This window comes from Puntigrus tetrazona, chromosome 6, assembly GCF_018831695.1.
Source record: "Puntigrus tetrazona isolate hp1 chromosome 6, ASM1883169v1, whole genome shotgun sequence".
NCBI classification, from domain to species: domain Eukaryota; kingdom Metazoa; phylum Chordata; class Actinopteri; order Cypriniformes; family Cyprinidae; genus Puntigrus; species Puntigrus tetrazona.
In genome coordinates this window covers 4,927,068-4,939,075 of record NC_056704.1, presented here as the reverse complement: position 1 = coordinate 4,939,075, position 12,008 = coordinate 4,927,068, and the positions used below count along the sequence as shown (strand labels likewise).

Here is a 12,008-nt window from a genome sequence, read left to right as displayed (position 1 = left end):
TGCTGAATGAAAAGTGTCTCGTAACTCATCGGGAAAACCTGCTTTTTGTGTGTCCCTTAACTCTCTAACAATCATATGGACAGAGCAAGTTATACGACGCTTTTAATATTGTCATTTTTTAAACCAATGATTACATGCTCCTACCCATTTACGTGCACATGCACAAAACTTTTTAAAAAGCATGTGAATTTAATTTCATCACTATTTGATGTTGTTGTTTTTTTGCCACTGGCAATAAACAATCTGACAGTTTGTCTTAGCTCTCTAATGTCTGTTCTGTGTTGGTTACAGAATCCGGATTACAATTTTTCTTTCTCAAGCTGTGAGAGATAAGAGTTTAATGATTTAATACAGCCACCATCTGCTTTATTTAACTTTCATGCCGAGAGTAACTGCCACTTTATATACAGTTTGAAGAAGTTGCAAATATGAACTCGTTTTTCAGAGTAATAAGCCTCCTTCTATAAACGTGTATTGATGAGTGAATCTGCTCTACTCCACCCACTGCATGAGTCTCACTTCAGACGTGCATGGCGCATTCAGAGATATGTGTCAGTAGTGCTGCCATGGAAACCCATCTGCGGGGCATCAGTACCACATTTAACACATGGGATTTCAGATAACGGAATCTTGAAAAATATCGCACTGTATTTAAGATACATACCGCATTCGTGTTTCATATAGTATACCGCGCTTGACGCATCCCGACGCGCTGATTACAGTATACGATAACCTGCTATTTATTTGCTTTATTGCAGGTATAGAGTGTAGCTGACATATATGTAATGTTTATTTCTGCGACTGCACATTTCTGTCATCTTACTACCGGTATGCGTGGTAAAAAAGGGTGAACTTGGGGGGCTGTCTTTGCGCGCGCTGCGCCGCCCAACCGGAGATGCGCGAACGGACGCTGGCTCATTCGCTCTGGTGCAGACACCGGAGTCAGCGGGGAATGTGTTTGGACACCGGCGTTTCGATTAAATAATAAAAAACAGCAACACACAATTGGAGAAGCCAAACACCTGAGCGTTTTCTTTTCCCGCCGGTTGTTATTTGCCAACGGCCGCTTGTCGCGCTATCGGTTGTTTGAATCGCCACCTCACGCAGGATTGCAGCGCCCTGCTCTTCGTAAACATTCGTGAATGGAAAGCAGTTGCAGAAAAGACACACATCTTGACAAACGTTTCTCGAATCCTCTGCAGTTTTGTGATTGATTAGCTGGATCCTCTTGCATCCTTTGAGGGAAGATGGAGACCTTCTTCGCAGAGGTGGGCTCATTTTCTAATGAGAGAACGTGTCATTTTGTCTGTAGTGCTTTATGTGCAAAGCAAAAACAATAGATTGTGTGCTATATGTGCGAAACAATTCCCCAATAATCGTATGATGTAAAAACCGGTGGATAATTCTCATTGGCTGTTTTCCCCAGAATGTTGCATGCAATGCTGTGTCTTCCTATAACGGTGCCATTCCGTTTGAACGGTCGATTTACTGTTTAACATTTTCAAGTGTTTCATTAAAAGGAGTCGGTGCGTTATTTGACACGTTGACATTAGTTTATGGGGATGTCGCGTGCATCGGTGTCTCGCGCTCGCCTGGGCTGTGGCGCGCGTGAGGGGGGAAGGGGCTCGCGCATTGAAGCAGAGGCAGGGTCTCTGATATGATGTTTCTGCAAGGGTGCTGTGCAAGGTTTTAGAAACGGTTTCATTACTTGTTATGAATGCGATTAAACGTCTCCGATTCCGAAACCAGCGCCTGACTGTGCTGTGAAGGCTGTCAGGACATAACTGAGATGATTTCCAAATTCCATATTCAGAGCATTCACCTTGAGTCTGATAGGAGCATGTATGCAAGGGCTCGTAATGAACATTTCACCCTGAATGCATTGGTAGTTCTATTTACCTGATCTGTATTCTGCAGGACAGGCCTCACAGCGGGTTTTCCATCCATTTGTTTCATTTTAATGTCTCTTTCTATTGCTTATCTCTTTCATCTTATAGTGCATGCCCAAATCCTACTTCATTGGATGATTAGGTCATTCCTCCCCTCTCTCCGTTAAGTGCACACACTCTTTGCACACCTGCATTTGATCCAATACTGAATTATGGCATCCTCATTAAGCCAGTTATACTCTTGAGCGCATGCTATGTGTCTCAAATCAGTCAGAATTTAATCTGTGTCAGAGCGGACAGCACCAACACGAGGCTTAGTGAGTAATGACATTAATTGATGATGCGGGCACTATGGATATTGTATTTATTAGATAGAAGAGCACAGAATCGTAAAAGTAGGCTACGTAATGGCCCAAAGCAACAGAACTGGAGAACCTGATCTTCGGATCTTACACAAGCTGCTATCTGGAAGGGTCATTGATTGAATTTATGAGGCATTTACAGTGAAATCTGTCTCTGTATGTGGCGTATTATTGGTGGTCTTTCCAAGAGGTTCAGTCAACTGGGATGAGTGTGATTCATCAGCTAGAATCAGTATAGCTGGTTCTTGTCAGTGCAAAACTGGCTGCAAAGATGGGAGTTGCAGGTGGTGGGAAGGTGGTTCGAGTGCAGTGTATTGCTTGCCTTGTCAGTGTTAATGTAGGTGTCAGAGGTCAAACTTTCCCTCAAAAGAGTTGTGCAATGCATACCCTTTTAAATGGGGTAATATGTGTAAGATGCAGTGGAGCTTATAAGTCCTCATAAAAAAAACCAAGACTTGACCGTTCAACTAATATCCTTATCTCTGCCCTGCATTCTAATGTGTCACTGCCCAGCAGCGTCTCAGAAGCCCAGGGGTGTTTCTTGAGATCCCGAAGAGCAACACGCATGCACAAACTGCTCTTGTTCCCATTTTGTTCTCTCTCATTCTTTCTGTCTCTCTTTTAGCACCCATTTCATTGCTGTCTGCTCTGTGGTGACAGTTCAGGTTATCATTTTGGTGACTCAACAGTCCACACCTCCGGGCCCCACAGCAACATTGGAATAGAGGCTTGTCACTGGGTCACCCCATGGTCCTAGTGCTGGGTATAATATGTTAGAATCTCAAGCATGTCGTTTGGAATGAACTAGATTTCGGAAAAAAGCCATTTTATTGAAAAAAAAAACAAATATTTATTAAGACGTGTTATGAGATGTGTCATTGTTTTTAAATATTACAAAATATTACAAGATATTACAAAATCTTAGGCTAATTATATTGTGGAGCCACTTACTTTTCTAGGCATTTTTTTAATGTAGGCCAGAGATTATATGTAAGTATTAGTGCTGCCCGTATAATAGCTCTGTTCAGATGAGAATTGAACTTGAAGGCCTACATCTTTACAGGAGGTTCTATTTTTATGCGCCACCCTTTAAAATCTCAGTTCAAAAAACATATCCTCAGACTCTATCTATTTGAACTTTTACAGAAAATTGTAAGAATTAATAAAGAATATCTAACTGTATTGCACTGTTTTGTTCAAAAAACGCCTTTTTTTAAATGGTCTGGGATGCAACAGCTAAATGAACAGCCACAGATTTTTTCCCAATCTGGCATCCTGTGGTTACAATCAGCCAATTTTACAAACCCAACCTTGACCTTGATGGCACTCATTCTTGACTGTGATGTAATGAAAACATTATGTGAGAGTAGCTGTAAAACCTAAAATGATAAATGTTAGCGAGGATATATTTTGTGTATATGTGTGTTGGTCTATTTTATATAAAATGTAAAAGTTTGGAGGGTTTTTAATAACACAATCAAAAAAAATTTAAAATGTACATTTTCATAAAATTTTATGCTGAATTACACACACACACAAAACTTTTTTTTCTAAACTAGAAGTGTGGAAACTGGAATCTAGACATTAAAGAGGGACATCTAAACAAAAAGAGAGTGATTCAAAATATTCACTCATTTAGTTATTTATTTTTCTTATTTTTTTATTTGTTGATTTTTTTAGGTCAGATTGTGGCATTAATATATTCTCGCAAAAATAATATAATTAATATAATTTGGCCTTAATCTGACAATAATATTAATTAATAAAATTAATCTACATTTATATTCTTTTTGTGTCTGTGTGCACTTATTATAACTTAACTAATAATACAACTAATAATAATACTTGCCAAAAATGTCTCTCACCAAACACAGATATCTATATATATTCTGGGGGGAAAAGTAGAAAAATGACAGGAAGCCAGAGAAAAGAGTGCTGAAAGACTGAAGAAAAGAACTAATAAAATAAGAAATCTAACACAAACAAACTATCTCTGAACTCCGGAATGGAAAGGATGTTGCCATACACAGTTTACATTTTTATGACTATGACCTAACTGTAGAAACTCATGATATATTGATACCATATTACCAGATTGTATTATTATATGTATTGGCCAGTAATGCATGTTTATTGCATGCTCATTTAAAAAAAATTACATGATCTTTTATTCCCCCCAGCACCTAATACAGTTTTTATTAATGCTACTGGTGGATTAATAATACATATTCTTGTTATTGTGAGATTTTTTGTGAATTAAGATGTGAAAAATGTTAATGTGATTTGCTGACAGGTGGCAGGAGCTTCAGCAGGTGTGCAGCTGTTTCACAGAGCAGAAACTAAAGATAATTTGATGTGGCAGTTGAGAAATCTGTATCACACTTTATTACATGCATCCCGGGTCAGAGCAGATTTCCTGATAGCATCCTTTCCTTTTCTTGGTGACATGAATTGTGCGTCCTCTCACGCTCTCTGTGGTTCTGTGTCGCTGCATGGTTTTGAGAAAATCAGCCACTGGAGATGTGTGACCTATATTTCCTCAGCAGCTTCATTTGAAGCGAGTGGCTTGATTCGTTCCAGTGTGAATCGCTCTCTTTTCCCTTTCTCTGTGTATCGGTCTCTCTTCAACATTGCTGTCTCACTCCCCTCTTTTGATTCATCCATTTGCGCAGTGCACTAATATTTCAGGTTGTTTGAAGTACTGGGCTTTGACATTGGCTTTCTTTTTTAAATGATCGTTTTATCACATGCTGATGGTATTGGTTCCGTCCATTTCCGTTCCCCTTTTCTTCATCATTTTTGCTTTAAGTACTTTACTCTTTTTTCAGTTTGATTGTGTTCTGTGTTTTCAAAGGAAGCTCTGCTTTCGGAAGCTCCGCATTTGTTTGGTTGATGCTGAATAGCCTAAATGAGGTGTGATTGTTGTACTGTGTGTATCATAGTTACATTGTGTGTGTGTGTGTGTGTGTGTGTGTGTGTTTACTGCCTCTTAACCTGGAAAGTTTTTCTTTCCATCAAGTGAATCAGTGTCAGATTCTCATTATCAGGTTAGAAACTGCATGTCTTTTGGATCCTTGTGAGATTTTATTAGACCACTGACCTTAAATCAGCATCTAACATTAATGATTAATAATGGAGGATTGTTGAAGCATTGTTCTACAAAGTGAATTTAAGTGCATTTTTTTATATTGGTCTAATCAGAATACATTGTTTCTGGTTGTGTTCAGTCTGCTGTATACAAAATTAAAATAAATTTGTATTTTATTATGCAGAACACTTGTTACTGACTGCTGAAATGATTGTGAATTTGATAAATGTTTTGGTGTTTGATGAATAACCCTTAAATTAAAACATTAACTATGCTTTTTAGTATCTCAACATTCTACTGTAATATTAATGTAACTTTTTAATTGATAAAATTAGTTAAGCTGTTAAAAGAAAAAACATTGACCTACATTAAGTAATATTTTTGATTAACCGTTTTTTTTTGGAAAATAACTTTTGATTAATATTAAATAAAACAAAAAGTGACAGTTTATGTACAAAAGTAACATTAAATATAATTTGGGGTTCGGGGATGAAATAAGTGAATTTGGCTGTAACAAAATGAAAAGTTGATCCAAAGTATTTTTTTTTTTCATTGTATAGCTATGTAATAAGCAAGCTAATGTTTCCTAATCCACCCTGTCAGGATTTATTTTGCGATAATGATTGGCTGACTGTATATTATCCCTCCTTTGGTGCCAGTTCACCCACATAACTGTATTATAGGATCATGAGCAGGACATACAGTGACTGTGAAGTCTCAAAATCAGGATGGAGATAGAGACGCAGAGAAAGTGTGAGATTTAGCTGCGTGTGTACACGCTTGTGTTTTCAGTTAGAGAGACCAGCAGAGAGAAGCACTGAGCAAAGTTGTCTCTCCTGACCCAGATCAGCCACCTCCGCCTGCCTGTGATGAGCAGATCTGACAGACCGCTCCAGGGAAAAGTACAAATCTCTTTCTACCACAGCTGATGCATGTGTGCCCTTCCCGTGTCTCCAGTGCTCCTTTTCTTCTCTCACTGTACATTCATGGCATCATTATATGGTCTAGTCATTTTTCCGGCCCCTTGTGTATAATTAGAATGGTCGCTTATGAAGTCTCACTTGTCTGGATTGATAGCTTTTTCTTTTATTCGTCGTCCTTGAGACTGTCAGAATATGAAGTAAACCCCATGTGGAGAGAAACCAGGGTGCCTCAATCCCAGCATTAAATCTCAGCCTCTGATCATTGCAGGGTTTTTACTGAGGCACATTTTAGCACTGGGGGCTACTGAAGATGCTTCAGCAGTGGATAATAAGAGATACTCAACGTTTCTTTAATGAAAATATAGGTTTGAATATTCTGCCATCATTTACTCATATGCACACAGCACATGTGTAACGCACAAGCTTCTGTGTCTAATATAGATGCAGGTTTGTGTGTTTATCATTGTTTGTGTAAATAAAAGATTTAATTTAATCTATTATAAAAGGAAATCATATCTCATAACATGACTTAGATTAAGCTGCTCATTTTCGTGTTTATCCCCGTAAAGCTGCTTTAAAACAATCTGTATTGTATCACTGTATAAATAAAGGTCACTTCACTTGAATTTGGTTTTTAAAACTGACAGAAGTTTAAAATGAAAAGAGGTGTGTAAATAATTACATAATTGTCATTTTGGGGTGAACTGTCCCTTTAAGCATAATGTCCACGTATCTAGCAACAGCCAAGGGCTCTCACGTCATAGTATGTTTTGCATTTTTACTTGGAAACTGGATTTATAGAAACAACCAAAAGCAAAAAATATTTATGTCAATATAAAATCAGTGACAAAGTAGCCACCAGATATGCAGAGAGATATAATAAGAGTAATAGGCTCAAAGTTAATTTAAGTGGACTAGTGAGGGTACAAGGTAAGCTTATTTAGCCCATTTTAAGCTCATTTTAGCTCATTTTAATTTATTGTTAATGGGTATTGCAAAGGAAAAATGTATTGGTTTCATATTGGTTTAGTTAAAATCATACAGGTCCATGATTTATACATTTATTTAGCATCTGAAGTAAGAGTCTCCTTGGTAGTATTTGAAAAGCTGTGTGTGTGTGTGTGTGTGTGTGTGTGTGTGTGTGTGTGTGTGTGTGTGTGTGTGTGTGTGTGACGTATGCAGTCCTCACCTGAGACTCATCGCCATCTGTTCATACCAAGACCAGACTGGAAAAATTCAAGAACAGGAAAAAGTAAATTGGGAAGTTAAAAATTTGATGACATTTTCAGTATAATATTCCATAAAGAAACTCATATTAGGGTCAATGTCTTACGTATATTCTGCTACTTCGGAATTTATTTTCTGTGGTTAAGAAAATAGAATCTGTCTGTAAAGTCTCAGCTCAGAATACCCCACCTATCAAACATTTCCAAAATCACACGGTTTTCTAAACACAGAACTTTTAAATCATGCGCACATAAAGCTGCTGTCACACGATATGCAAGTATTAAACTAAAACTTAGTTTTTTTATTTTAGATTTGTTTATTAAGTGGCAGCAGCATATTATATAGTACCCATACTGTTGTCTATGCTGAATATAAAAAAAAAATAAAAACAGAAAGTTATTTGCTCTTTAATTAATAACTTCTGTAGCTCTAAGAAGACATTTCTTACTTGAGTGCTGCTCTAGCGTGAAGATAAACGCTCACTCGATGCGGGCTCTCTGCTAATGTGATGTGACATTTTACAGATTCTGCAAAGGCCTTGTTGTTTATGATTTATGAAAAAAGGCGGGGGTGGATTGTTATCCTTATAGGTTGATTGCGCACATACACATTTATGTTAAAACGACATGTAAAAGTGAATTTTACATAATAGGTGACCTTTAAAAAGTCATACTAACCCCAATATTGTAGTATCTATTAATGGTACTTTCTGTATGTTCATGATGATGGGCTGAGTAAGGTGAGAGGAAAGCTTCAAAATGTATGCAGAAGAATGTGTGTGCATGCGAGAGAGAGAGAGATGTCGTTATAAATGAGGCGAGGTGGCTTACTCCGACAGTACGCACACAGAGACATGCTAAAAATACACACCCATGCAGCATTTGACCTTTCCATGCAACCTGCACAAGACTATTTTTTGATCCTCCGCGAATGCATTAAAAAATCAGTCCAGCTTTAGCATTTATCAATCTGTTTATTAAATCAGTACAATTTCCCGATGCAATATTTCAACTTTAATATATAACCTACTGCCCTGTCCACAGCACCTGCTGCTATAACCCTGCCCCTTTTGTTGCCATGGCAGCCATGTGCTTGCGCTAAACCCTTTGATGGAGAGGTGGCAGCTCGGTGGGATTACTGTAACGCAGCGGGTTATTATAGTGATTATAGTGCCCTTATAAAGCTCACAAAGGCCAGGGTCATCTGTCTGAATCTTCCAAGGGAGATCTAGTGGGAAATCGCTCTTGTGTTACGTCTGTGAAACTGGACAAATTGCACAATCCCGCGTGTAGCCTTTGGTAGATTACCATCTTGTGTTTTCTCTTTCTCGCTGGCTGTATAGACCTATGATTATCAGAACGCAAACAGCTAGGCCCGCGATGTAATTAACTCCCTTTGTCATTAAAACTGCAGCTTTGGCTTTCCTGATTTAGCATCGCTCGTTTCCCCTGTGATTTCGCCCTGCTGTGATTAGAGCCAAAATGGATGACTTCACGAGTGTAGCATGTTAACCCAGCGCTTTTTTGGGGTCACTTGAGACAGTGCTATTGGAGATTGAAAGCTTCATCCCTTATTCATAGAAAAGAGCCATTAACAGGGAGTGTTTCCTTTTATTTTTCAAAAGAAATAACCTTGTGGCTTTAGAACGATTTGAAGTTGAATAAATGATGACAGAACTTATTACTTCAAGCTAAATATCTTATGATATTTTGTTTTAATTTGGGGTCACAGACATAATTATTCGTGCAAATTAAGTGGGATCTGGTTTCTTAAAATACTTAAACCTAAGAGGTCAGGAAGCAATCAAGTACGTAATCAGTTATCCAGAGCTATCTAATAATAGCCTAGTGATGCATTTGCCTGTTTGCATACAAATGTTGTGAAATTACTGACTTCTATGTGTTCCTGGGTCAACATATTTTGTTAACCCTGGGACAACGTTTTAATCCAAAAATGTTATTTTGACCATACTTCTACACTTAAACCTAACTTACCCATGAGTAATGCCTAAAATCAGAGGAAATGATAGATGAAGGACACTGATGTACAAGCAACAAACACTGAAGCCTAAACTTCACAAAAACTATAAAATGGTTCTTCAAATCTGATTGGTTAATCACAGTGTTACACACAAAGTTGATGTTGATCCAGGAACACGTCGAATTCAGCAAAATCAGGTTCTGCTTTGCATACAGTAGATCGATTGTTCAGTATTGGAAGAGAACAATGCTGCGCGGCCAGGACTTGCAGAAATGCTGCATACACTAACATCTGCTCTTTTCTGTACCTGTAGTCCATAAACTCTAGCACAGAAAACATATATCTTCCATTGATGGACAATTAACTCCTCTACTGCCATGGTGAACCGCTTGACCGTTTAGATCTCTGTCTCACTCCTTTTCCAGATGCATAAATCTGTCAGCGGGTCGTAAAAAAAGACAGGCATGACAGAAAAGGGGGTCTCAAGACAGGTGTCTCATTTCTTAGCCTTCCTTGTTTCTGCTTTTAAATCAAACTGGGCCGGAGGGGTGTGAGACCAGCCCATCGCAACATCACAGGCGGATAATCTTGCATTTTATGACATACATGTCTTAAATATTTGCAATTTATTTACTTATTTGAAAAGAGTAACATTTTGGCCAACTCTACAGCCAAACGTATTATTTATTCTAATATATGTTTGAATAAAACCTTAAGTTTGTTTTAAACGTAAATTCTCCCAAAGACAAAAACATTTACGCAAAGTAAAAAGGTTATTGTTATTGATCTTGTTGCAGCTGAGAATAAAATGTGTCGTAAAACTAATGTATGTGTCTTTAGGGAGTGTCAGTATGTAGGCTATAAATTAAAGGAGGAGTGGAGAGGCGTGAAAATGTGTAGCAAAGTCTAGCCTCCTCATTGTCTCTATTTTCTTCAGTATGGTGGGAATGTCTCAGGCACAGCTTTTAGTCTAACAGCTTCATCTATCATTTATTTCTCTCACTCTTTCTCTCTGTCCTCTCTTTCCTTGTGTCATCTATATTTTAATAGCTGCACAGGAAGTGCAGTGTATTGGCATTTTCACACTGTTATGTGTGAACCTACATGTGGTTTGGAGACAAGAGTGAGATAAAGGAGAGAACGAGAGGAAAGAAGCGAAAAGGAAGTGGAAGAGGAAGATGTATAATTATCTTAAAGGGATAGTTCGCACAAAATTGAAAATGTGATGTTTGTCTGCTTAGCCCAGGGCATCCAAGATGTAGGTGACTTTGTTGAATAGAAACAAACACTGAACCTACAGAACCTACTGGAAAGATGCTACTAAAACACAACAGAAGATGCAGCTGTATTTACAATTAAAAAGAGACTACAAACCAGCAGAATACCGTAGCTGTGTTAAAGATCCAAAAAAGACACTAACAAAGTACAAGCTAAGTGATCACTGTATATCTATCTGCATCGCATGCTGGATGTTGAGAATGCTGGACATTATGATGCATCAGAGGTCAAAAATTATAGAAATACTGTTCAGTTTCTAGCATAAACCGATCATTTTGTTTATTAGGACATTGATGTATCGTCACAAGCAGCAGAGTTAAATTTTGATTTCTCTGTGCATGTTATTTTTTTCTCTATTTTAAAGATTGTGCCCATTGACTTATATGACTGACAGACTGCAACAGTTTGAGATAAAAAAAATCTTTGTTTGTGTTCTACTGAAGAAACAAAGTCATCTACATCTTGAATGCCCTGATGCGAGCAGGAAAATTTTCTTTTAAGATTATTTATTCAGCTTTCAGATTATGTATAAATCTCAATTTAGATAAAAAGTTATCCTTATGACTGCTTTGGTGGTACAGGGTCACATCTGTGTCTTCGGGACAGTATGCCAACAATAAGGACAGAAGCTGCTTTTCAGATCACCTGAGCAGCTAAAATTCTCCCTACAGGGCAGAAAGATGGGCAGAGTGTTGGCATTATAACTGAGCGTGCCTGAAATGGAGCAGAAATATCTCAGAATGGTTGTGTTACAGTAACTGAGACTCCAGTGATGAACGCTGAAATGTCAGCATGTTTAGGGCTGTAGAAGTGGGTGATGGGATGCAGCATTTTCCCTCGGCCAGTGGGTTTGTTCTCTGTTTACAGTCAATATTCTCCTTCTTTCTTTTGCTGTTTCTCCCTCCATGTCTCCTTGTCCAGCTGCATCATGCTTGATTCATAATACCCACACATATGCTTCTATTCTGCATTTTAAACACGTTGCCAAGTGCGCCACTTCCGGAAAGCTTTATTAATCCTCAAAGAATCATTTAGGCACTGTACCACACATCCTCTGCTTCTCATTGTCAATGTTATTGTCTGCTGGAATTGTTAAATCCCTCACTGGTGGGCGATGAGAGGTTGAGAGGCTGTCTGGTGATTAATTACACTGGCCATTAGATGAAGGTTAATAATGGCAAGTGTCTGTGCAAGGAGGTTTTGAAAGCAAATGGTTTTCAAGGACGTTCCATAAAAGTTATTCGAAGGGTTCAGTGACTCT

General features: G+C 38.1%; 1 protein-coding gene across 1 annotated transcript in view; it reads left to right on the top strand.

The window, feature by feature from the left end:
- Nucleotides 1-832: 832 nt before the first annotated feature.
- myo10l1 (myosin X, like 1) overlaps nt 833-12,008 on the top strand; it is a 44,152-nt gene continuing 32,976 nt past the window's right edge. The window contains exon 1 of the mRNA XM_043242882.1: nt 833-1,268. Within this exon, the coding sequence (XP_043098817.1) occupies nt 1,248-1,268 (21 nt within the window). The 5' untranslated portion in view covers nt 833-1,247. The remainder of the gene's footprint in view (nt 1,269-12,008) is intronic.